The sequence below is a fragment of the Acartia tonsa genome, chromosome 9 (genome assembly GCF_053477335.1).
Source record: "Acartia tonsa isolate MP-2025a chromosome 9, ASM5347733v1, whole genome shotgun sequence".
Lineage (NCBI taxonomy): Eukaryota > Metazoa > Arthropoda > Copepoda > Calanoida > Acartiidae > Acartia > Acartia tonsa.
This window is the reverse complement of record NC_137268.1, coordinates 39251221-39278037: the sequence shown is the minus strand read 5'-3', so window position 1 is coordinate 39278037 and position 26817 is coordinate 39251221. Positions and strand designations below refer to the sequence as shown.

Here is a 26817-nt window from a genome sequence, read left to right as displayed (position 1 = left end):
CACTTACTTTTATCTTGATTCAATTGTAGCCTGGCGTGAGCTCACTTTGTCCGCCTGTCTGTCAAGCATACTAGCATATACCTACTGGGAAACTTATTTTATCAGTACGTTCGTTTAATATTAGGGATATTTTACTGTTAAATATTTTTTTGGTGCTACGCTTCATATGGATGTTATCATCCTTGTCGAATCTAATCGATTCTTATCATTACAATAAAAGAAATATTAAACAACTTTCTTGTTTATTTTAAATAAATAAAACATTTACTATACAAAATTTGTTATTATGTAAATTATTATACAAATATATAAATTTAATATCATTTGGAATGATAATATAAATTTGGAATTATTTTTTTCTACAAAAATAATAAGACTGTGCTATTGAGAAAGAGAATAAGTAATTGAGCTACAAAAAACTACTCATTGGCCGAAATTTTGATGTAAATCCCCAATGATGCTACACAAGATTACTCCTGCAGATTACAATTAGAGGTTAAAACGATTGGACACTCAACTTAATAAACCAACCAATCAAAGTCCCCAAAGTTGTTAAGCTTACGAATAAGAAAACTTTATCCTAAAACTTTGAGGACTAGTATAATAAACAGCCCATTGTTCCATCTCTCTGAAACAAACCTCTAGTAACTTTTTCAAGACTCATTTACTTATTCTCATATCTCTAAAATTTATACACTTGACAAAATTTTGATTAATATTTATTAACCTAACTCGATAATACTAATAAAATTCTAAATAAGTTTATTATTGCTATAGATTTCAATTAGCAGACTTTAAATTAACTTTTTCATGAGTAAACACTTAAAACAAACAAAATATTGAACAATTGCACATAAATAAAACAAAAAATGGTAGGTATTAGTTCTTAAAAATGTCTTTTTAAAATATTTTATATAAAATTACATTTTTAAAGTAACAGAATCAAAAAACGTATCATAAAGAGAAAAAAAACCTTTTTTTAAAGATGGGATTGTAAAAAGTGGTAATATTATAAAAATGGTTTGTTTCAGAGAAAAACTTTACCAGTATGGATTTGAAACCGATTAATATCCGCTGGCTTCGAACCAGTTCGCAGTCATACTAAAAAATCATGTTTAACATCGTATTACAGACAATTTTCCACGAATACTATATAAAAAATCCTAAAATTAATACCAGTTTAGTTAGCCCGGATCTTCGGTCCCTAGGGGTTGCCAAAACTGGTTTTAATCTTATAATTGTTCATTTCTATATCCGCGGAAAGCTGTTTATAATACGATGCGATAAAGTATTATTTGTAAAATATATTTTTGGCTTATAATTTGGATATTTTTCTCTCTTTAAGTTGTAAACATATTATCATGATTTGGAAGTAATGATTTGTTCAGGAGCAGGTCCTCTTGGCGCGGCACGAGATTTTGTTGAAAATGTTACTGAAAATAATAATTTTAATAACCACACATAAGAACATCATAATTAGGGATGGCAATTCGTCAATTTTTTGGACCGGATTCGGATTATTACAAGGATCCGTCTAAAAATGGTGGATTCCGGATCCTAGCAATATTCTAAAAGGCTTTTTTTAAAATTAAAAAAAAAAGTGCTACATATGTCCTAAAAATTAATGTTCTTGGTGTTCTCTATAATTGACTTCCGAGAATGGAACCAGATTTTAAAAGATTTTATATATAATGATGATAATCTTTGCCTTCAAAAAGGGGGAGTTGAAAGAAAAAACTCAAGACGCTAATTTTAGCCTACCAATTAAGAATCCGAATCCGCTATCAAAAAACGGATTCAGGATTCGGATTCTAAAATTGACCAAAAATTGGGTGAATTTCGGATCCCGGATTCGGATTGCCAACCCTAATCATTATACAGGAATAATCTGGAAAACGGGTTACACTATTAGGTCTTATTATGGTGTATCTCTGTAATTTCGCAGCTAAACGTCCTACAGACAACCAACACTTTAATTGCACGATCTCTGACAGGAAGTCCTAACTGTTCATGGTATTGAGTTGCTCCTGTATCGGCCTAGTTCATTCCCCCTGCTTAGACTCTTTATTTTGCAAACCCGCAAAGAAGCGTAGAAACATTTTTTTAATGTCTTTAGCTTTGACGCTGTCTTAGGACAAAAAAAGCATTTCCATTAATTTATTTATATATTCTAAATTCTGGTAGTCTTAATCCTTTTTTCCTCTATCCCTATTAGGGGCTCTGTATTCTAAAGAGAAGGAAAGGTACTTAAAAATATCCTAAAACCATTACGTTACATGTTACAAACAGTTCATTACTTCAAAAACAATTTGGTCAAAATCTCAAAACAATTTATTATTTTGTGGCATGTATGAAAATGTTACCTTTCGTATAGATCAAGCTGCCAATAACACTGATGTTTAAACCAAGGAAGTTAATGAATGAATACTGATAATCTCCAGCTATAAACATACCTAAATAAAAACATTTCTGTATTAGAAACTAGTAGATAGCGAAACAATGTATTATTGTTACCAGAAAACATTCCGATTTAAAACTTTTTTGACAATTTTTCTTTGTATAATATAATAATCCTATTCATCTAATTTTTGGAACAATGATTTCTAGAACAACAAGGTACAATACTTTAAGAGAAGAAGCTCTATAATCAAGTGCTAAAAATGTAATTAGGTTATTAAATACAATCCTGTATTTTAGCAATTCATATCCAATCTTTTTAATACTTTTAAATTAACATATTGCTTATTATTTAGTTTAGACACACTACACGTGTTTATGTTCGTTTAATTTACCGTTAGATTTCAGAGCTCCGCTTTAATAGATGTTGTCATCCTTATTTTAGAAAAAAATCTTACCTAAATATGTGATAAGGATGTTTTTAAGACACCCGACAATTGTGGTTGTTAAAGCGGAGTTGTAAGAAGTACACAGCACTGGTAATTAATGATAGTCAAACACTCAGTTGTAAATTATAAGTAAGAAATATTTCTGTATTTTGGCAGCTATGCTGTTTTTTAAAATAGGGCCTGTATGTCCGTCCATTACTATGTACAGATCAATACATTTCTTTCATACTTCTATTATTCTTAAATATTTTTTCTCATTGTCATTTTCTAAACAGTTAAAAATTGTCTATACAGAAAAATCATGTATAGTATTGTTTTACAGACAATTTTCTACAAATATTTAAATATAAGTTATAAATTAATGCCAGTTTTGTTGTTCTCTTCGAGAATTACAAAATTGGTTTTAATCTTATTTTTCATTTTATATCCTCGGAAAGCTGTCTATAATACGATGCGATAAATAACTATTAAACTATAAATATTTTTTAGTTTGACTATATATGCCTGTAGATATCATGAGTATAAACCCAAAAATACAAGCAAGGAAGAACTGAAAACAAAACAGCGAATCTGACCAACCTTCAAAATCTAAAAATATAAAAGATTTAAATGATTCTTACTGCTGCTATGTACAGAAAAAACACATTAACATTAAGTAAAGAGGAATGCCTTTACCAAAAACAGCAAAAAACAATATTATTACCTATGCACAAATAAGAATATATAAATTGTGCATTCAAAGGGTTATATTTATAAGTAAAAATGGAATATACAATTTATAAGTAAGAAATCTTCCAAATTAATTTAAGAAAATCCGCCAGAAACCTTACCCATTGCTCTTTGAAGGTCTCCAAGTTGGTAGGTGATTATTAAGGAGGGCAGAAACATAAACAAACTATTATAATACATTATTCCGTACTTTCCTAAATCCTAAAATAAAGAGGATAACATTAGTTATAAAAGCTTATACCTATCTTTTCAATTGGAAAAATCTGACTGTCCCTTATGAATCCTTTTATATACATTAGTATGTTATTTTTTAAGAGTTCGATATCTACTAAACCGATTAATATCGTAGTTTCAAGGAAGATAGGTCCAAGGAAGGATTGGGTTTCTTTTCTGCTTTATCTAATCCTAGAACATCTGGATAAGCCAAATCTTAATGAATGTAAAACATACAGACAGTGCAGTCTTTTTAGAAACAATACTGAAACTAAAACACAATCAAATGCTTTGTTGAAATCAAACTAACAATAAATGCTTACCTTTGATTCAAGTTTTTTCTTCATGAGCACACCATTACCGGCTGTGAAGAAATCATTGAGCAACACAAATATGTATCCCTTCAGCTTGAAGGCTAAATCGTTGGAAGCAGCCACTAAAATAAAAAAGTAAGAATTACAATTTGGGCTATTTTCTTCAAAGGTATTTTAAGATTGGGGAAATGCCTAGGCCAAAAACAGGCACAATTCATTACCATATGAACAGTAAGTATTTCAGAGAAGGGTTGGTTGCTTAAAGAACGTGACGCCATATAATCTGCCATATTAAGATATTTTTTAACCCGAATTCTCTTAAGTTCATTAACATATAAATAAGTTGCTCTTTCACCTTACCCATATTTCTTTAAAAATATTTTACCTATGGCACCAAATATCATGAGGTAAACGGAGAGTTGAACAGCTCGACTTGGTTTAGAATTCAATATCAAATATTCTCCTAAAAATAAAAATAATTGTTGTTAAGAACAGGGCAGACAAGACAAAGCTTTAATTTTATTTGAAAATCTATTCTACACTAAGAGTTTGTCAGTCCGATTGGCGTAACAAAAAAGTTAAATCCTTATTTGAATTAAAATGTTGCATGCATAATTATCAATACCTAGTTAGTTACAGGCAAAAATAACTAGGTATATTTTAGCATTTTCTAGTTATTTCAAGACATATTTTCGACTGAACAGAATCATTCTATTGAAACCCGTAATACTGATTCCTAATGCTATTCGATCTGTTTCACCCATAGCAAAGGTTTAGCGCCAATCTACCTTCTCCCTATTTTAGGATAAGAAGAAGAAGATTTTATATTGATGACGACATCAAGAGGGATAGGTTAATTGAAGATAAATAAGAAGATTAAAAATAAGAATGCTGGCTATGAAGTCATATTGATCTGATTTCTGTGATGTTATCATGCTGTCTATCATTATCTTAACGTGTGTGTGTAGCCATTGTTTCTTAGTGTTTGGACCTAAGTAGTCATGGAGAAGGAGGAGACACTTTTGTATAGCCACTAGGGCCAGCTCAAGCACATTATGACTTGACCCGTTGTCTCAAGGGAGCTACTCTTTATTACCTCACCCTCGCCGAGTATGGCATTATCTTTACGTAGAAAGCCAAAATAATGTAATATCTTGGTATGGTATCTTGTCTACCTAATAAAAAGTATACTTTATTATTACTTACCTATCATAGTCATGAGTATAGAAAATCTTCGTAATACTGTTAACATTGGCAAACTTAACTCTTGGGTACCTCCTATTGATAGCACAAGAAATGATATTAAACAAAATGATTCAGTTAAAAAAATTTAAAGGGGGGAGGCGGATGTGCCACTTTTTGAAACCAAAAGTAATACGTGCATGATCTCAGCCCATAAAAGAGTTACAGCTCTAAAATTCTGCACAGCAGTTGCTTTTGTGTTGAATAATATGGAACTGTGAAGAAACGGCGGCGAAACCGCCGTCTCCCGCCGAATTCTTTTGCCTTTTCTCGTCATAATAGACAATTAAAATAAATTCGGCGAAAAAAGGCAAAAAAAATTCGGCGGTTTGCGGCGGGAGCGGCGGATCCGCTTCCGTTTCTTCACAGTTCCATATTGTTCTCCAAAAAAGCAACTGCTGTGCCGAATTTTAGAGTTATAACTCTTTTATGGGCTGAGATCATGCACGTTTACTTTTGGTTTTAAAAAGTGGCACATTCGCCTCCCCCCTTTAATGGATTGGTAAATGGAATTAAATAAAAATCGATTAAATTGTATATTTTTTCATCTTTGGCAGAGAGTAGGGACAATGGGCAGTTTATTACACCAGTCCCTAAGTTTTATGATAACGTTTTCTTATTCGTTAGCTCAACAACTTTTGGGACTTTAGTTGTTTTTGATTAGTTGCTTCATTAAGTTGAGTGTTCAAACGTTGCAACCACTAATTTTAATCTACAGACAGGGTAATTTTGTATCTCATCGATGGAGATGTTCATCAATTTATCGGCCAGTGTCTTATCCCTTTAGATCCCTGGGTTGTTGTGATGGGAGAGGAATGCAACTAGCTTTAAATAATACATATTTCTTTCCTAGACCAAAGACCATATTTCCAAGGTACATCAACGGTAACGGCCATACCTGAAAATAAGATTTATATTAATCGTACTGTTTGATCTAAACATAGCATTTGATTTAAGCTGAAAAGACTTAACTATGGAATTATTGCTCCAAACTTGAAATAGTACAGACACCTAAACTCTTGATTATAGCTTGTTTATGTGCTAAGCATATAATATCAATCAAATAACAAGGGGACATTAAATACAAAAGGTTTTATGGTTATGGCACAGTTTAGGCTTTGGTTATCGCCAATTACACCCCTGACACCGCCATATTTACTCTACAGTCGCATGTCATACAAGAATTGTCGAGAACAGGGAGAGAGGGAAAATGGACTAAAATTGAAACAACCCCCCGAAAGAAACAACCTTTCCCAACCAATTCTTAAAAGTAGTTTAAAACTGAATCGGGTAATAGGTGAGGGGCGTCAAGGTTAAATGATGGGTCTGTATAAAAAGGGTACTAAACAATTCATCTACATGTAGGGTAATTTTGTTTTTCATAATGGGGGTTTATTATTTTTTGTCCTATGTAGATTAGCACGGAGCCAAAAATTTACCTTTCTAAGAGTATCTCTTGATAGATCCGGGAATGAAATTATCTTGAATAGTTTTCCAAAGTAAAGAACTAAAATTGTCGCAACTATCTGTCCAAGTCCCAGTACTAAAATTAATAGAAAACAGTCAGCATACCAAATAAAATTAAATTAATTGTCGAAGATTGTTAAAAATATTTTGAGTAGTTTAAGTTTGAGGAAACAACAATTTATTTTATCAAATCAAATTAAAATGTCTTATTGCTAAATTTCTAACAAAACATGAAAATAATAAATTGTCTAATATTAACCCCTTTAATTTTCTAAATGTTTTGTCAATAATCTTTTAGTCTTAAAACCAAAATTTTCATTGATATTGCTGCACTGCAAATGATCACATTTGTCCTTTGTTTACAGCAATTATCTTCTAATATACTTTAACCAAAGTTTTGACATACAGACATATTTTACAATAGCTGAACTTCTAAAAAAATTAAGTTTTATACCTTGAAAAGATGGAAAGTTGTAAACCGTGAGAACTCTCTTGTTCACCACCATTATCATGAAGGAGGATACTCCATAGAATATTGCTGTTAGAATTCTAATATAAAACATAGATTAATTAAGAGCTTTCTTATTCACCACCATTATCATGAAGGAGGATACTCCATAGAATATTGCTGTTAGAATTCTAATATAAAACATAGATTAATTAAAAATACTATCATTCACCACAATAATCTTGAAGAAAGAACTCCATAGAATATTGCAATTAAAATTATACCAATCAATCAATAAATCTACCTTAGAAGGAAGCGCCTCTTATCAGCCGCCTCCGAGGCGCTTGTTAAACTTGAATTTGTCTCCATTTTCGTCTCCTCCTCCTTGAGTTCTACTGAGCCCTTCCTAAGAAAAATTAACAATGATGACATCTTTCATTTAAGGAAAAATATCTTCTTAAATAAAATATATCCCACACCAATCATGCAGATCATTACAATAGCTAGGTAAGAGATGAAGACAAATAATTTAAATGTTTACTAAACAAGTTAAGTCTATCCCTCGAAGTAATGAGTGGAGAACAAAATTCCTCCCCGAGCACCTACATTTATTTTCGAGATTTCTAGTCACAACAGGGCTTTGCCCTGCGGACCAACTATTTAGGGGCTCTGAAAACGCTTAAAAATATTTTTTCTCTCTCTAAATTGTTTCTTTCTGGTCTACATATTGTGTAATTAAAAGTGAAACAAATTCACATTCTGTTTATGATAATGCTAATATCCAAAAATTGGCTACATTTCATATTATTGTTTAAATTTAGATTTTAAAAATAAATCGGTCCTTTGTTACCTTACAACTATCTGAATCACAATAAAATACCATGGTATAATTTTTTGTATCTCATTGGAACATTTTTCTCCTCACAGGAGAAATCCCCTACCCCAAATAATTTTTTTAAAATATAAGATTATAGGGGCGAAGCAGCTAGTAATAAAATAAACTAAGTTATCATTATTAATAATATAATTACTCTTTAACAGATGCAATCATAATTAGAGAAAGTGATTTCCTTATTATCAACTTTAGAAAGGCTCCATTGGCAATTTAAAAGGGGGAGGCGGGTGTGACACTTTTTGAAACCAAAACTAAAAGTCAAAGGAACTCCCCTAAAAAGAGTTACAGTACTGAAAAGATGTTCAATGTGGAACTGTGAAGAATAGGGTAGGTCGATTTTGGAATTTCACATTAGTAGACATTGGCAAGGGTTACTGGGCCAATATAAAACCCTGTGAAACTTGCAGAGGTTTTTTATTCCGAAAACAAAAAGTGCCCGCCCCCTTATAAAACCAATCTGACAACCGTTTTGAAAAATATTAATTCAGTCTGAAATGATTTTCAAATAACCTACCAAAATAAACAATTTTGACTAGGTAAGTTAGCTGTTTTTTGGTACTTAATCAGATCTTATTCGAACTAGGAAACGGTTTCAGATTCGTAATCAGCATTTCAATGCGGTCATTTTGATATGCAACAGCCTGTGTTTGAAGGAGTTTCATTTTTTGGTTTTCTAAGGGTGTGGGAACTTTTTATACCCCCCACGCGCCCGTTGTTTTTGGATTAAAAAATACCTTTATAGTTTCACAGGGTTTTATATTGGCCCAGTAACCCCTGCCAATGTCTACTAATGTGAAAATTCAAAAAAAGATTGCAAATTTACCCGCCCTAGTGAAGAAACGGGGGGTGAGGTTTTTTTAGATTGAGTTCCTTTGAATTTTAGTTTTAGTTTCAAAAAGTGTCACACCTGCACCCATGTACTTATTTCATGTACTTAATATTTATCATACAACTTTATTTCATTGGACCTTCGAAAATTAAAGCTTTTTATACAAAAATAAAAGAAATCTTTCTAGTGTTTTTGTGGACTTTGAAAATTTGAAAATCATTTTTACCATTTATTTTTATGTTGCTAAAGGTACCAACATCATAAACAACAGGAGTTGAATGTATTACAAATATTTTTTAGGTATAATCACAAGGCAAACATAAATACACATAGTACAAAATTATGGTTCTTAAGAAAGTTGTCTGATAAATTATTATAAAAAAAGGATCTCTAATATATTTATAATCTAATCATTGCACTATAACCTTTAAAAAAAAAAACTCTAAATTAGGAGAGATAGTTTATCCTATGTAATGTCATTGCAAAAACACTTGGTCAACTAGAAGGAATTTTAACACCTTTAAAACACATTCAACTTATTTTTAGATTTGTAATTTAAACATAAATATTTCATTTAATAGTTAGTCAAGAACAGGGAATGTGTAAGGGAAAATAAATAAATCTTCCTTATAATTTCAAAAATGAGATATTCTATCCCTTAATAACTTGGTTATCAACAATTATAATCTTTCGCCCAAATCACGTTTAATAACTTTATCAATAAAAAGAACTAACCTTCTTCTAATAAGCATTCTTATACAGGAAACAAAAAACTAAAGCTTATAACAAGTATTTAGCATAATGTATCCTCAATCATTAAAACATGTTTTTTATATCAGGGCTTGGCAGCCGTAACAAATCAAACTTATGAAGTAAGCCTAGCCGCAGCCAACCACCGAAAAGCAACCGAAAACTAAAGTAAAGTTCGCTGCTGAATGATCAGCACTAATTTTGGACATCCTTCAGTTGCAGCTAAGCCGTCATAATGTTACACAGCAAAGCTGCATTGGCGGCTGCTGAACCCTAGCTTATAAAAACACCTGTTACTGAACTGTTTCATCAAGTGTATTTGTCAATGTTCAGAGATAAGCATATTTAATTACTTCAAGAGTGGGAGGGGGGGGGGGGGGGGGGTTGAAGGCTTTAAAACAAAATCTGATTTGTTGTAGTATTTTTTTTGGAAAATTAAGGTTAGGTCCATTTTTTTTGATTTTTTGAGCCCCCGAGAGGATAGGGGGGAATGGCAAGGGTGATTTTTAAGTTTTTTTTTTATTAGTACAAAATATCTGCATAGTTCATCAAGTGGTTCCATTTTCCTGTAATTGTCATTACTTACGTCCCCCTTACAAAATAAATAAAATACCTACATTTTCATGCATAAGGTATTAAAACATGCAATTCAAACAAATCAACATCAAATGTCCTGCCATATCTAAAAGAAAACACGAAGAGTAAATCATAACTTACTTTATTTTATTTTTTTCTTGAAAAGGGGTAGTTCCACGTAATGCATTTTAAATACATTTGCATTTTTTTTTTATATTACTCTTATGTCTGTTTCTACTTTAATGAATCTTTTAATCATGCTTTTGTGATTTTCATTTATTCTTATAATTTATGTCACATTTTTTCTTTTTTGAAATAGGTACCTACTTAGTAACTTTTACAATCACAAATATGATTGTACTGTTAACAAGACAATTTTTCTTTAAATAATCCATATAATTAAACTATATTTATTATATTCTACAAGACCATATATAAAGAAACACTAGTCGAAGTACATAAACTCGTTAAATGCACTTTGTGGAACTATCTCTTTACATATTTATGTAAAAACAAACATGCTTTACATCACTAAATACATTTACATGAATATTTAATATGTGGGTTGCAATTTCTACAATTAAAATACTGGAATATTCAAGTTTATTATTTCTAAGCTATGAAAAATTAAAAAAAATTTTTGTAGAGAGAGGACAAGAGATATTTGATTTGACAGCTACCGAAGGCAGAATAAAAATTGGAGTGGGGGGGGGGGGGGATTAATCTTTTAAATATTACTAATATAAAAATTGCATCAACTTATAATAACTTCTTCCTACAAACTAAGGACTAAATCTAGTGTTTATGTGAGTATTAGTTTGGGTTATTCAAGTGTTTATTTTTTAAAGTTTGTTCAGGACTCCTATTACCAGCTTATTTAAGTCTTAGGAACATGATAACGTACCAAAGAAAAACAAATCAAAGAATCAAAGTTGCCAAAATTTTAAACTACATGAGGTTGAAGCCATCTTTAAAAAATCATTTTATTTTTAGTTTCTTTATCCATATCCCTTTTATGATGTGTGTAATATTTGTTTTGAATTGTGTCTGTGTGTGTGTTTGTGTGTACCCCATACTTTGCAATTACCTACACAAGAACGCAATGCATTCATAATAGTACAGCAAATCTTAACAGTAGGTAAATTATTATCACAAAATTAGTTTGACATAATGATAATTCGTATGACAAAGTAAAAGGATCTCGCTAATCACTGAACCGATATGGTTCTGAGTCCTTTACAAGATAGCTTCTTATAAATCCTAGAAAAGTTTATTACTTTTTTGGGGGAGGGTACCAATTTTTTCTTTTTCTTTTTAAAACTACAATTGAATGATTGAGTTGATCCCCTCGCCCCATAAGGGCCCCTTGAGGCCTGTAAGGGCGTAGCCGCTAGTATTTATTATAGTTGTAATAAAGATGTTTAGATCTTTTCCTCTTCATGTAGACACAAGACAAAGGCAATAATCATAGAGTAGCTCCTCCTCTTTTGACAGCTTGGACTTTTAAAAACCTTGGTTTATTTTGCTTTCTATTGTGCAGGGTTGTTGTTTGAGTAGTGTGGTATCTAGCTATGCTGGCTAGATTATTATCTGATTCTTCGCTAGTAAACCCAGTCATCCTAATTTCTCTTCTATGTTTTTTGTAGGTACCTAAATCAGTTTACTTCAGCATTAAAATCGGTGAGGAGTTTTTTGTTAGGTATATCTTTTGTGCGTTAAAAAAACTGGATAAAATAATAATAAAGATTAGTAAATGTGTATAGAAAAAACGACAAGAACAAAACAACATTTAAAAGAGATACCTAAGTAAATTTTGGCTGTAAAGTGTAATTTTATTATCTTTTACCTAGGTATCTTTTGAAAAAAAACTTAAAACTAAAAGCACAAAATGTTAGTAAAGCACAGATTAGTTCAAAGTGAAGACAACATAGATCAAAATTAAAACAGAACAAAACAAGACAAAAAAATAATATTAGAAAAGGTCTGGCAAAGTTGAATAAGAGTATAATAAGAAACAGTTTAATGCACAATGAATAACTTGGATAGAACTAGAATCGAATAACTATTATGAAAATTTGTCAGTCATGTTCTATTACTAGCCACTAATGCCCTTAGCATCTAAAATAACATATTACCTTATAAGAGTCAACCTTTTTTACCCCCAAAGAATTTATTTTTTAAAACCTCTTTATACGTCCAATAAGGGGATAATTTAAATGAGTGTTAAGCCCCCTTACACCTCCCCTTCTTTAAAAAAAAAACCCTCTAAAGTCCCAGAAAAACACAAAAGGTGTTAAAAAAAATCTAACTTAAAAGATCTTTTTTAGTTTAAGAAGTAAGTCAGGTCTTTTGGGACAGATTAACACACATAATACTTTGTTTATCAAGAAAACGATTCTTATTAGGTACATACCAAGACAAAAAACACAATCTAAATAGCAAAGTATTCCTGAATTAAAACCTACCTAATCTAATCACATTATCTAAATGTTGTCTTATTGCATTGTTTATCACTTAAAACAGTGATAAAATCTGAAATACAGAAAATCTATCACACAAATTTAAAATAACTGGAAATACAAAAATCACAATCAATCCATAAATGAAATATCATAAGATTACATGAAAAAGAATCTTACAATACTTATATAAAATTCAAATAAATAAATAAAAACAAATATAAAATGCTGATCAACCAGAAAATGGGGGATTTAATTTTTCAAATCAACAATACAAATAATATTGGAGGATTTTTTTTCTATGTTTGGTGGATTTACTTGAGAAGAGACCATTTCAACTGTTCCTTTGCAGATTGCAAAACCTAAAAAGAAGGACACAATATAATCCATCAACCCAAAACTATTCCACTTGAAATAAGATAGGTATAACAGTACAAAGATAGTTTAAGAAGTATGATCAGGATTTAAATTATAACTCGATAAAAGGTCTGAAAGGTTGTGAACCATTTAGGATTAATTTCGAACATAGGTAAGTCTGTTTCTGTTTTATAGATTAATAGAAATACATTAATGACTACGTAGGTAAATAATATGTAATAACTAGTAATAGCGATCCGTCGAATTTTTAGGCCGGATTCTGATTCCGGATTCCTAAAGAATTCGTCAAAAAAGTGGCGGATTCCTTGCGGATTCCGGATTCTTATTTTTGGCGGATTCCGGATTCGGATTCCGGATTCTAACAATATTTTAAAAGGATTTTTAAAAATATTTTAAAAATTAAGTGCTACATATGTCCTAAAAATCAATATTCTTGGTGTTCTCTATAATTCACTTCTGAGAATCGAACCAGATTTTTAAAAAATATTATATATTATGATTAAAATCTTTGCCTTCAAAGAGGAGGAGTTGAAAGAAAAAACTCAAGACGCTAATTTTAGCCTACCAAATAAGAAACCGGAATCCGCTTTTAAAAAACGGATTCCGGATTCCAAAATTGGCCAAAAATTGGGCGGATTCCGGATTGCCAACCCTAGTAATAACATAAAAATTAAGTACAAATATGCCTAAACGCAGTGCAGCAAAAAAAAGCTAAATTGTACCTGGGCTACGGTTTGTTCGCCAAGTGGAATATCATCAGCACGAAGAGCCACTCTGGAAACCAATGCACTTGGATCAGCCTGAAAAATAATGAGATTAATGTATGTCTTTTTAAAGGAATTCTAAACAGTTTAGATTCATAGCTGTATATTTAACAAGATTAGTTTCTTGAAAACTTGTGCCATTTTGATTCGTCCTAGATCTAGCAAAAAACGATTCCAACCAGTAATTCATCACAAGTATTTGACAACGTGGCACGCGACTTTTGGAAACAAAAGTTAGCGAGAAAAAAATGTACTTTCATGTATACATTTACAAAACCTTGGAACGATAAAAGTAAATCCTTTTAGCCTTTAAAAAAAATCCTATGAAGAGATACAATAATAAGTACCTCAAGAAGAATACCATTGTCACAGATTTCATCCATGGCTAGCATAACAACCTCCAGGTTGTCCAACAAAGACCTAAAATGTTTATTAACTTATAACAAGGGAAATTTTGTCCACCAGTAACGCAGAAAAAAGCCAATATCATTAAAGCGTTAATGTGTAAATTGTACAAAAAAGAAAACAAGTAAGTATGTTTTATTCAGTAAATGTAATGATAAGAGGAAAATAATTCAAGTCAAAGCAATCGGATTTGCAGTGTATGTAATATTGGCGTAGTAGACTGCGTAGAAACTTTCAATTTCATCCTACCTTTTTATACCTAATTAAATAGTAGAAATACTGATATTGCCTCTTGATCTACAGTTTTAGACAAACAAACCTGCGATCAACATTCTTGCGAAGAATCTGAGAAACCGAGTTGTAAACACAATCCAACACACTCAGCAAAACCAGCTCGTTCTCATCTCCTAAAAACAGTGATCTGTTAATTGAGGATAGATCAATTTTATCCCTCAATATTTTAATCATTTTCCTTTTTTTATTATTACAACAAACGTTAAAAAATTTAAGTTTTTAGAACAAAGTTGTCGTTCTTATGTATAGGAATGAAATACAACTGCAGAACGTGAAGAAATGATTTTGGTATAAATTCCAAATTTAATCTACAGCTGATTAATTTGACATTAAATCCTTATTGGGAGAGTAGGGCGTACAAGGAATTGAAATTATTAAGTTTTTACTTTGTAAGCTCGAAACTTCTATCTCTAGATCTGTAGGCAGGTGCCATTAAACCACTCCCCATAAGAATAACTTTAATCACACAACATTTGTCTTCATCATCATTGCCTTTTAGTTCTCGGCAGAACGTAGGCCATGCACAATGGTTCTCCAATCTTCCTTTGTTTCGGCACGTTTTGAGGCATTGCTGAAAGATGGAATATCCTTAGTTTTCAGTTCACTTAAAAGTTCCCTCCTCCAGGTTGTTTTTGGTCTACCTGGTTTCCTCTTTCCTATGTGGGGGTTCCAAGTCAAGGCTTGATTGGTTATATCATCATGACCTTTCCTTAGAGTGTGCCCCAACCATCTCCACTTTCTCTGTTTTATTGTCAGTTTAATGTCTGACATATCACTGCGCTCTAGAAGCTCAGCATTTGTGATCTTATTTGGCCAAAAGATCTTGTGGATTCTCCTGAGACATTTATTGACATATGTCTGTAACTTGGAGACCACTGCTGTGTTTAGGAACCAAGTTTCAGCCCCATACAGCAAAACAGAGAGAACATTTGACTTGAACAGTCTTAACTTAGTCTTTATGGAGATGTTGTTGGAATTCCAAATTTTTTTCAGGCTGGCAAAGGCTGTCCTAGATTTGTTAATTCTAGCTTTAACATCTGTTGAAGTGCCTCCAGCTTCATCAATTTTACTTCCAAGATACTCAAAACAATCTACATCCTCAAGAATTTGGTCTCCAATAGTAATTGGTTCTTGGGAATTTGCATTTAATCTGAGTATTTTGGTTTTAGGAACATTTATTTCTAGTCCAATTTTCTTGGAGGTTTCAGCTATCCTGTTAGTCCTTCTTTGCATTTGACTTCTATTGCTTGTTAACAAAGCAATATCATCAGCAAAGTCCAGATCTCCTAAATATTTGGGATTGCCAAATAGCTCCCAGCGAATGCCATCATTACTTTCACAATTCTTCATGATCCAGTCAATGGCAAGGAGGAAAAGGAAGGGAGAAAGAAGGCATCCTTGTCTGACGCCTGTTACAATCTCAAAAAAGGTTGATAGTTTACCTTTATACATTACATTTCCACCTCCTTTATGATAGATAGCTTTAATGATATTGATTATCTTTTCTGGAATGCCATAGTGTCGGCAGATTTTCCAGAGAGATCTTCTGTCTAAAGAATAAAATGCTTTTTTGTAGTCAATGAAGTTTACAAAAAGCTCAGAGTTCCATTCCTTGGATTGCTCTATGATGATTCTTAGAGAGGTTATCTGATCAATAGTGGAACGATTTGGTCTAAATCCAGCCTGATTAGGTTTTAGCTTTTCATTAACCTTCTTCTTTATTCTATTAAGAAGAATCTTACTAAGGATACGGCCAGGTACTGAAAGGAGCATTATCCCTCTGTAGTTTCCACATTGGGTCAAGTCTCCTTTTTTGGCTAGTATTGAAATATGTCCATTCTTCCAGTCCTCTGGGCATAACTCATCATTCCATATCTTTGTGATCAAAGGTAGGAATGCCTCAGCAGATGTATCTAGGTCTGCTTTTATGACCTCAGCTGGGATGTTATCAGGTCCAGCGGCCTTGTTATTTTTCAAACTTTTAATGGCCTCCTTGATTTCCAATAGATTTGGCGCTCGACAGTCAATGTCAAGTGCATCTGAGGGTGGAATCTCAGTTTCTTCCTCTGGAACTGGAAGATTTAGCAGTTCAGTGAAGTGCTCTGCCCATCTATTTAGAATATCTTCATCAGTTTTAAGGAGTGAACCATCCTTGTCTGTTTCGGTATGTATTTCTTGTATTCCCTGGCAAGTTCGAACCCATTAATCCCTGTTTCCTTACACCAAATTTCCTAGAGAATGAGTGTGTTACGCGGCATTCCTAACTATCTCCGCGCGGCGCGTGGCTTGTAAACGGACAAAAGAAACGCGCACTTTTCCTTTGATTAGTCCCACGTGAGGAGCTACGTGATTGAAAATAATGTATTGCTTGAATATACATGCGCTCTGATGTGTGGAATATCTCAAATAAGCCTTCCTGCTTAGTTTGACATCATATGTGGTAAGAATTTATCTTCAATTCTTGAAAAACAAGCGTAGAATGGTATAATTTTATGAAGAGATTCAAATCATTAATTTTTCAATAAATAGACCATTTAACTGCTAAGTTTTGACATACGAATATTTACTTTTATATTATTGATCATTTTATTCTAAAATTATCAATTTCTGATGTGATTTAATATGTTTCGTGCCAATTTAAAGTTTTTTAGAAATTTCATATTTTTATTAAATTGAAATCACGCAACCTCGATGCTACAAAAATATTAATCATTAATTTTATGTATTTAATTCTTATATTTTTGTTTTAGACTCACTGTTTTCATGGTAATAAATATACATTCGTAAACTTCGCTATGTTGGTCATTCGGAGGGCTTGGAGATAAGATTTCGAGAACGGCTAGGCATGCGTTCCGAAACAATGAAAACAAGACAGAACAGATGGAACTAAGAACATTCTGTGAAGTTTTGTGAATGTGTTGGTTGTGATACCTTAACACACATTATTATAGTCGTAATCAGTACAGTTAACTTTAGTGACAATTATGGGTCCTAAAAAGAATAAAGGTGAACAATTGAGTAAGCGGCTGCGTCCAGCCGTTGATGCCCTAACCAGTGAGCTAAATAGAGTGATGAAGTTGGTCAGTGATACTTCAGAACTTAATGTTAGACATCTCACTAAGGAATCAATCCTTGTCCATGACAAGTTCGAGACATTCGACAGCATCATGGTCGGTTTTAGCAAGCTTGGTTTGAGAATCCAAGAGCTTGATGAGTTTAGTGACATTTATTCTGATATAGTTACTGTGCAAAAAGACTATAGTGCCTTGAAAGATGCTCTTGATGCTATAGAAGAGCTTAGTGACATTCAAAGTGTTGTTGATGTAGTTGGTGATAATTTGCCTAACCATCAGGTTGAACTTTATGATTGATGTTTGAAGATTGTGAAAGTTATTAAAGGGCCATATTTTCCCTTGCCTGATGCAATTATAAACACTTTGTCTGCTTTGATGAAACGGCTGGCTGAGGTTAAGCTTGAACCTGTGAAGCCACCCACGACGACGGCGGGTGCCTCGACAGCATCGCCATTTGTGTCACCGTTTGGCACATCACAGTTCGCCGCCGGTTCTATGTTCACGCCAGGATATATGAATCGTGTCGACGAACGTCTTCTTCCATCTTTCGACGGCCTGGAAGCATCCTACGTAAGTTTTAAAGACACTTTTAAAAAGCTTACTGTAGGACAAGACCCGTCGTATTTGCAGTTATTGTTGAGCAGTGAGAAGGTCTGTAGAAATAAAGAGCTGAGACTCCAATTAACTCAGATTCAATCGCATGAATCTCAGTGGGCTTACCTTGACGCGCGTTTCAAGTCAAAGACACGTCAGATGCTCTGCCTTTTCAACCAATGGGAGAAGAAGTCTAAACCGTCGGACTCCAACCAGATTGTGACTGTGTTAGCAGAGTTTGGTGGAGCAGTTAGCCAGCTGGAGCAGCTGACTAAAGATGATGAAGATGATGAAGTTACCACTAGCCAGTGGTTGACTGTGATACTTCTGGAAATGTTATCCAAGAAGTTGCCACGTGATTTTCAAGATAAGCTCAATTTATCATTGGGCTTGATGGATGTCCCAAACGTCCCAAAGCTGTTGAAGATTATTGAAGAACAGCGGGGCGCCATTTTAATGAGGTGTTCGACTGATATGGACACCCCCTCTAAGAAGAAAGGTAACCCTGCGACAGCCGCTACCGCTGTAGGTAAACCTGGTAAATCTAAGATGAAGCAGTCATGTTTTGTTAGTGGCTGTAATGATATGCACTTACTTTACAAGTGCCCAAAATTTCATGACCTGTCAGTGTCAGACAGGAAGAGTATTGTGGAGAGTGCTGGATGCTGTTGGATTTGTTTGCAGAAAGGGCATAAATCTGTGGATTGCCCGAAGGCAGATGTAATAGGCGGTTGCAAAGTGGACAATTGTGGTCAGGCCCATAACAACCTTTTGCATGAGAGTGTTGATATGGCTGCCGCCGTCTATGAAGTACATACTTCCCCTGAGGCGAATCTAATGTTAATGTTACAACAGTTAGACGTCGTTGATATTAATCGCCAGAAGGTCCCAGTGAATGCCATGTGGGACACTGGTTTAACTACTTCAATGGTAACCCAGTCACTTGTTAATAAACTTCAGTTACCTTTTACTGGACGTTCAGCAAGAATTTCTCTAGCTGATGGTGAAGTTAAATGTTTCCCGACGGTCAAGCTATGTTTAGTTGATCGACACAAGAATTATCACATATTAGAACCTGTGGTAGTGCCTCTCATTGGTCCAAAAGAGGCGATCTGCTCCATGAATCCCGTGGAGGCAGCTGTTTTGTTTGATATGAAACCTGAAGATTTTACTTTGGTTAATGGGCAGGTGGATTTGCTCATTGGGCATCTCTGCCCGTCGATGTTTCCCTACTCTGAACGTTCAGTAGGAGAAACCATGCTTTACTCCAGCCTGTTTGGATCTGGATATTTTGCTGTTAGTGCTAATGGATTAGCAAAGAGTAGGTATGTTGTCTGCTCAAATTTCGAGTTGGAAAGTGAAGCTATAGGGTTTTTAAAACCAGAAAGCTCAGATGTTCAGCCGCAGCCGACTGTTGGTGCTGCTTGTGATGCTATTATTGAACCTGTTGGTTCTGCTTGTAACGCTGCTGATGAACCTTTTGGTTCTGCTAGTGCTGCAGTTAATCCTGATGATATTGGTAACGATACTGTAGCCGTTGATAACACTGTTACGGCGGGTGTTGAGCCGTTGAATGATTCGGTTCCAGCCGGACAAGAGCCGACGGGAGTTTCGGTTCCGGCTGGACAAGAGCCGATCAGAGTTTTGGTTCCAGCTGGACAAGAGCCGACGGGAGTTTCGGTTCCAGCTGGGCAAGAGCCGATAAGAAATTCGGTTCCGACCGGACAAGAGCCGACGGGAGTTTCGGTTCCGGCCGGACAAAAGCCGGTAGATGATTCTAAGTTTTATGACAGCCACACTTTTATTACGTGCCCTGGTGGTGTTATGAATCAAGAATCGACTTGGTTGCTGCCAAGCTTGCCGCCCGACACAGGGTAAAAGGCCTGCAAATGGCGGGTGGAAATATGGCGGGTGTTGCCGCCAAAAAGTCATTGAAATTTTTCAAACCACACATATCTAATCTACAACATAAACTATTTATGTGAAAATGATCTTTAAAGAAAAAATATTACAAGTTATATGTTGAGCTTGTGAAAAAAACCTAAATCGGTTCTGTAAAGAATAAGTATTCATTATTCAACTAATTTTATCATTCATACCTAAGCACAAGAATTCTACAAAACTGTTTAGACTTTTAAAGCAGATTTTAAAAGATTTTGTTTCTTTAAGTATGATTTGAAAAGCAAAAGTTTGTGTGTATTAAATACCAAATGATTTTGCAGATTTTAAATTGAGAAAAATAGATTTTACAAATTATTTTTCTAGTTTTTTTTTATGGTTCACGTTTACTTAAAAAATGTTATTTCTCAGATTCTCATATGAAATAATGCATTAAAGTAAAGAACACAACATGTAATATTATTATGATAATGTTTAAAATATTCCTCATTATTATTTTAAAAGATTATCGCAAAAAATCAAGATATTTGTTTAAATTTGTAAGCAAATCAAAGATTTTCTTTCATTCCGGAGGCAGAGATTTTTAACAATTCATGTAAAGAAGTTTTTCCTTCACTCCGGGAGCTGGGATTCCTATTAATCCACGCGTAAAGATTTTTTTTCTTCATTCCGAGAGCAGAGATTCGTAGTAATATACGTACCTAGCGATTTCGGACAATTTTAAACCTTGAGAAAGTACTTTAGCAATTATTTTCCTAGGTATATATATTTTCCGTTCATGTTTAAGCATTTATAATAATGAACACGATGTATGGTATTATTAAAATATTGATTATTATTTTATCTGAATGCCACAGAATTAATTTAAGATAAACTATGCATATTTTAAATTAACTCTACCTTCATTTTTATCGCACATATTAAAATTGAAGCAGTATTTTTTGTAAAAAGAAATTAACCATTTCTTAAGATTTGTAAGTAACGCAAATTTTCATACAATTTCATTTAAATTTTCAAATCGATGCAAGATTTTTTTCATTTGAAATGCAAACTTAAGTTTTTTATAATTTACGCAAGTTCTTTCAATGATTTAAGTCTTTCCGGGACCAGGGATTTTTTTCGCGGAAAATTTCCTAGGTACCTGCGCAGATATAAACATTTTTATCCTTGTTGGATTGAAATTTGATATGATAAGAAATTAACAAAATGAGATTTTTTACATCATTTAAATATTTCTTTATGATTTATTATAATCACATAAATAATTTAATATCACATGTATATTAAAATTATTACTATTTACCTTTGAACTGATGTATCTAAAGAAAAAATGCAGATTTTTTTCGCCGATGAATTAAGTAGATTCTTTGATATTCGTAGAATTAAGCTTAATAAGACCGCTCTACGGTGTATCTTAGCTCTGTTTCCTCGGCCAGACATACCGCAGAACGGCAAAACTAAAGCATAAGATAATTTATTTTAATTTCGATTGCTTTGATTGATGATTTTAAAAGTTTCTTTGAATTATTTCATGATTCTTTTTATTTGTTTTGAATTAAACATCACTAATTATGTTTGTTTCTGTTGATGCAGCCCTGCGCCAGAAATCCTGTTAGAAATTATGCAGTATCAAAAGTTGTGATGGAAAGTCATAACGTCCGACAGGATAGCTGGAACATGGCATTTATTAATATTTGATGGATTTGTTAGTTTGTATCTTGAGGGATTCATTCTGACTGAGGCCCCAAATTGCCTTTAATTATGACTGTTTGAATATGTATAAGTTGCTTTCTTCTCAAAACAGAGAGAAATTGCAAACTCAGCATTTAGAGAAGTTCTTTTCTTATATTGAGCTTTTGTTTTATTTTGGTAAATTTAATTTGCATATTTCAATTGCAATTTTAATTTTACGCAATTTTGATTCACGAAGATTTAAAATTATGAAATTTTAATTTTCCGAAGTTTGATGATTTTTTACAGTCATGTTTTATTTAGATTTAAGTATCTATTTTATTAAAACATGTTTAGATTTAAGGATCTTACTTATCTTATCTGAAAAATGTTTAGATGTAAGCAAGTATTTTTCCGTCGGAGAAAAATTCTAATTATTGAGAAGTTTTTTATGCAATTTTACTTTTCTTTTCTAGCAAAAAGATTTAGTAGAAGAAATGTCATTATTTAATCTTTCTTTCTTTTGATGAAAAAAGTTTGAGTTGATTATTTAATTATCGATGCGATTTTTAGTATAAAAATCATTACCTATTTTATTATGTAGGTACCTAATTGAAGTTTAGGTACTATTGATTATTAATTCATGTATTCGCAATTACATGGTCTGTAATTCTAATTTTATTGAGATTATGAGGCCATGATATAATGAGATGTGTGAGTGGTAAATGTGCAATTCATGAATGTTGAATGCTTTTCCCATTCCTTATTCCTATCCTTATGTGGTAGTGGAGTCGGTTTGAGTTATGTGGTATTCGTAAGTTACCATAACCAATTTTAGGCCTTATGGCCATGATATTTTAAACTATTGTGGTTTATGTGTTGTGAGATTGTGATTTCGTGGACACTGTCTGCACGCATATTGCAAAGATGAGGTATTGTGTTCGATTCCCAGTGAATAGACAGGTGTGTTTCGGTATGTATTTCTTGTATTCCCTGGCAAGTTCGAACCCATTAATCCCTGTTTCCTTACACCAAATTTCCTAGAGAATGAGTGTGTTACGCGGCATTCCTAACTATCTCCGCGCGGCGCGTGGCTTGTAAACGGACAAAAGAAACGCGCACTTTTCCTTTGATTAGTCCCACGTGAGGAGCTACGTGATTGAAAATAATGTATTGCTTGAATATACATGCGCTCTGATGTGTGGAATATCTCAAATAAGCCTTCCTGCTTAGTTTGACATCATATGTGGTAAGAATTTATCTTCAATTCTTGAAAAACAAGCGTAGAATGGTATAATTTTATGAAGAGATTCAAATCATTAATTTTTCAATAAATAGACCATTTAACTGCTAAGTTTTGACATACGAATATTTACTTTTATATTATTGATCATTTTATTCTAAAATTATCAATTTCTGATGCGATTTAATATGTTTCGTGCCAATTTAAAGTTTTTTAGAAATTTCATATTTTTATTAAATTGAAATCACGCAACCTCGATGCTACAAAAATATTAATCATTAATTTTATGAATTTAATTCTTATATTTTTGTTTTAGACTCACTGTTTTCATGGTAATAAATATACATTCGTAAACTTCGCTATGTTGGTCATTCGGAGGGCTTGGAGATAAGATTTCGAGAACGGCTAGGCATGCGTTCCGAAACATTGTCCCTGATGTGTGATCCTGATTTGTGTACTTTACCTGCAATGCTCTTAGTAATCTCATAGACATCTTTCATTCTATTTTGATTAGCAGCATTTTCTGCTTGCATAGCAAGGTTTTCCAAGTGTTCTTTTTTGTCAATTCTGACACTTCTTTGGATTTTGCTGCTTAGCATCTTATACAGGTCTTTATCTTCTGGAGAGTTTCTAGAGAGTGTCTTTTGTCTTACCTCTCTTCTTTGATCCATGAGATCAATGGATCTTTGAGTGATCCACGGCTTTTGGTTAGCCTTTTTGAAACCTAATTTTTCTTGGCTAGTATCATTATAAACTTTTTTGATACCTTGCCAAATATCTTCAACTCCATCATCCTCTTGAAGAGTCAACAACTCAAATCTGTTCTTTAGAGTGAGCTTAAACTCTTGTAGCTTTTCAGAGTTTTGAAGGGTTGTTAAATTATACTTTTTCCTGGGGTAAGGCTTTGTGTCCTGCTTTTTAAATCTAAGCCGAACTTTAGAAGATAGAAGATAATGGTCTGAATTAACATCAGGTCCTCTTTCAACCCTGACATCAAGGAGAGACCCTTTAAAACGTCTAGATATACAGATGTGGTCTATCTGATTAAAGGTTCTTTGATCTGGTGATCTCCAGGTGGCAGTATGAATCTTTTTGTGTTTAAAGATGGTTCCACCTATGACAAGTTTGTTTTCAGTACAAAAACTTACAAGTCTATCACCATTGTCATTTTCCTTGCCATTACTTAAGCCTAGGCCATATCTGCCCATGACTTCTTCTAAATTCTCATTATTACTCCCCACTTGAGCATTGAAATCTCCTAGGAGCATGGTCAGGTCCTTCTCTTTATGACCATTCTTAAATACAGAGTCAAGCTGGTCATAAAATTCATTTTTGACCTCTGTATCTGCTTGTTCTGTAGGAGCATATGCTACTATTATTCTCAGATTGATGTTTTTATCTGAGGATTTGAAGTAAGCCTCCATGATTCTTGGACCATGGGGTTGCCAACTGATCATGGCCTGCTCTGCTTGCTTGGTCAGCATAAGAGCCACCCCTTGGTTATGTCCTAGATCCTCATTCATATGGCCTGAGTAAAGTATTTTCAAGCCAGAATGATGTTTAAACTCTCCATTATTTGTCCACCTTGATTCGGTGATAGCCAGGATATCAACCCTGGCTTTAAGCATTTCTCGGCAAATGTTTTCTGTCTGGCCTGACTGAAACATTGTCCGAACATTCCAGGAGCAAAGTTTTGCTGGTCTGCGGGAATTCAGAATCATCCGCCTGACTGGTCCTTTAGCGGTTTCCCAGCCAAACATCATATTGTTGTTTCCAACCTCTACTTCGTTCCCGAGCCCAAAGTTAAATTGGTCTTTACTTTGTGCAGATTGAACGTGAGCAGGTTTTTTTCTAGGGAAGGATTGTTAGCCCCACCCAAACCCCCTGAACTGGGGGAAGTGACCAGAATTCAGTCTGGCATCTACCCTAAGACCTTTCCAGCACAGTAGGACTCTTCTGGTGTAGCTCCTAGGGTCATTGATGCACGGTGCAGGATGGACGGCGTGCACGTAACTGGTCTCCCATCCCCAACATTTGTCTTAATATATAAAATAAATTTATCTTACCTGAACCAATAACATAGAAATACAGATCAACATTGGATTTGTAAAGGCAGGTCATGCCCTCGAACATTATGATCTCACTGTTTGCCTACAATCAAACAATTGCTGAGTGTCATGTCATGATAGAATATTAATAATCGTGGATAACAAGGTATCAAATTTAGAATGACAAAATCAATCACCCTAGCTATATGCGAAACTTTTCTATAGTAACGAATGTCCATAAGAGTGTGCAGTGCATAACTATATATAACAATAAAAGGTAGAATAGCAATAATCGATTTCAAAGATTCATCAATATATATATAGTATACCTACTCTCGGAAGCAACGAAATTCTGTAAATAATACCAGAATGTAAGGTTTTGCCCATTATTAATAGGTTGTTTTAAGCTATTTTTGAGTTAATTTTTACATAAATATTGAAACAAATTTACGTTTTTGATTCCTAAGACAATAAGGCAAAGAAAATAAGAAGAAGCTCTAATTGTAAACAAAGCCAAATCAAATTCTTTACGTAATTTGACAAAGTTTATAGTGATTTACCTTATGAGTTTTGGCAAACAGATCTTTTTCAAACTTCTTCTTTTTCTCTTGAGTGGCCAGATTTTCTCCAATGTTGTAATATTTTCCTAACAACCTAAAAATAAAAAAGCATTAATAGGTATGATATATTGAGTTAGATTAACTTTAACATTGTAAAGATACCTAGGTAGATAATAAAGGGATATAGTTCCATTAAATAAACAAAGGTCAACTTTTTTTCTCTTGAATTTAAATTAAATACCTACATAAATGACTTTAATTTTTGACATACTAATATATATGTTTATATTAATAAATTGGACATGAATGTATTATCCAAAATTATTTATTTACTATATAAGGAATTATTTTCTTTAAAAAAATGACGCTATTACATATTTTGATTTAATTACCATCAGCTTATATTAAATTAAGATTTAAAAAAAACTGAATTGGTATCATGCAATCCACATGCATTTAAGAAAAAAAAAAATTCTATGGGACCACTTACCTTGTGCCATTGTTATCAAGGATCAAAATAGCCTTGATAGTATTGAGAGAGGGCTCCAAGTGACAAGTTTCAAGCACCATTTTGATGATTTATAGGTAATCTGAAGAAAAAAGAGAGTGTACGTATATATATATATACCTAAACAATCGAGAAGAATAAATTGAATAAAAAGTTGAAAAGTGCACAGTAGAATTTAAATTAAAGGAACAATATTTATACATTTTTGATATATTTCTTTTAGGTTTTGGTAAGTTTGTGCTATGAACATCCGAATACGACCAAGGGAGAGGTCATTTTCTAGTAAATCCCGTAAAGGTGTGTGTTATAAGGCCTAAAAATAGTAGTAGAACGATAAGGTGCTCTAGATATATGTATTCCCTATTGAATAGAACAATAGGGAAATTTTTTTTTTTTTTTTGATAACCGTACCTGGATTATCTAAAAAAAATACGAAATTTCTATCAAACGCTTTGTTTGGCTCAAACTGACAAAAATTAAAAAAAAATATAATTATAATAATAATGTTTTCTATAGGTACAAGGTAAAGGTTAAGAACAATCTATACCATTAAACAAAGGAAGAAGTCATTCTTTACAGGTTGATTTATTATAATTATATTTTTTTTATTT

General features: G+C 33.1%; 2 protein-coding genes across 5 annotated transcripts; both read right to left on the bottom strand.

Moving 5' to 3' along the window:
- Positions 1-225: 225 nt before the first annotated feature.
- frc (UDP-sugar transporter UST74c fringe connection) lies at positions 226-12861 on the bottom strand. 4 transcript variants are annotated; one of them, XR_013882676.1, is made up of 15 exons: positions 12775-12838; positions 11821-11959; positions 7564-7665; positions 7266-7360; positions 6784-6887; positions 6197-6242; positions 5309-5383; positions 4488-4565; positions 4112-4224; positions 3677-3776; positions 3351-3434; positions 2856-2933; positions 2364-2453; positions 1278-1433; positions 226-1101 (listed from the first exon to the last, which is right to left on the bottom strand). XR_013882676.1 is itself a non-coding variant. In XM_080172819.1 (14 exons), exons 2-14 carry the CDS (start codon positions 10356-10358, stop codon positions 1360-1362), a joined length of 1047 nt encoding a protein of 348 aa, XP_080028945.1. In that variant the 5' UTR covers positions 10359-10415; positions 12775-12843; the 3' UTR covers positions 226-1359. The 4 variants fall into 4 exon arrangements, 3 of the variants coding, with proteins under 3 accessions (XP_080028945.1, XP_080028944.1, XP_080028946.1); XM_080172819.1 differs by lacking the exon at positions 11821-11959 and adding an exon at positions 10351-10415 and having other exon boundaries at positions 226-1433; positions 12775-12843; XM_080172818.1 differs by having other exon boundaries at positions 226-1433.
- Positions 12841-26321, bottom strand: zetaCOP (COPI coat complex subunit zeta). Its single transcript, XM_080172821.1, has 7 exons — positions 26189-26321; positions 25699-25792; positions 25157-25241; positions 14635-14722; positions 14258-14330; positions 13869-13946; positions 12841-13130 (listed from the first exon to the last, which is right to left on the bottom strand). Exons 1-7 carry the CDS (start codon positions 26266-26268, stop codon positions 13083-13085), a joined length of 546 nt encoding a protein of 181 aa, XP_080028947.1. The 5' UTR covers positions 26269-26321; the 3' UTR covers positions 12841-13082.
- Between the last annotated feature and the right edge of the window lie 496 nt (positions 26322-26817).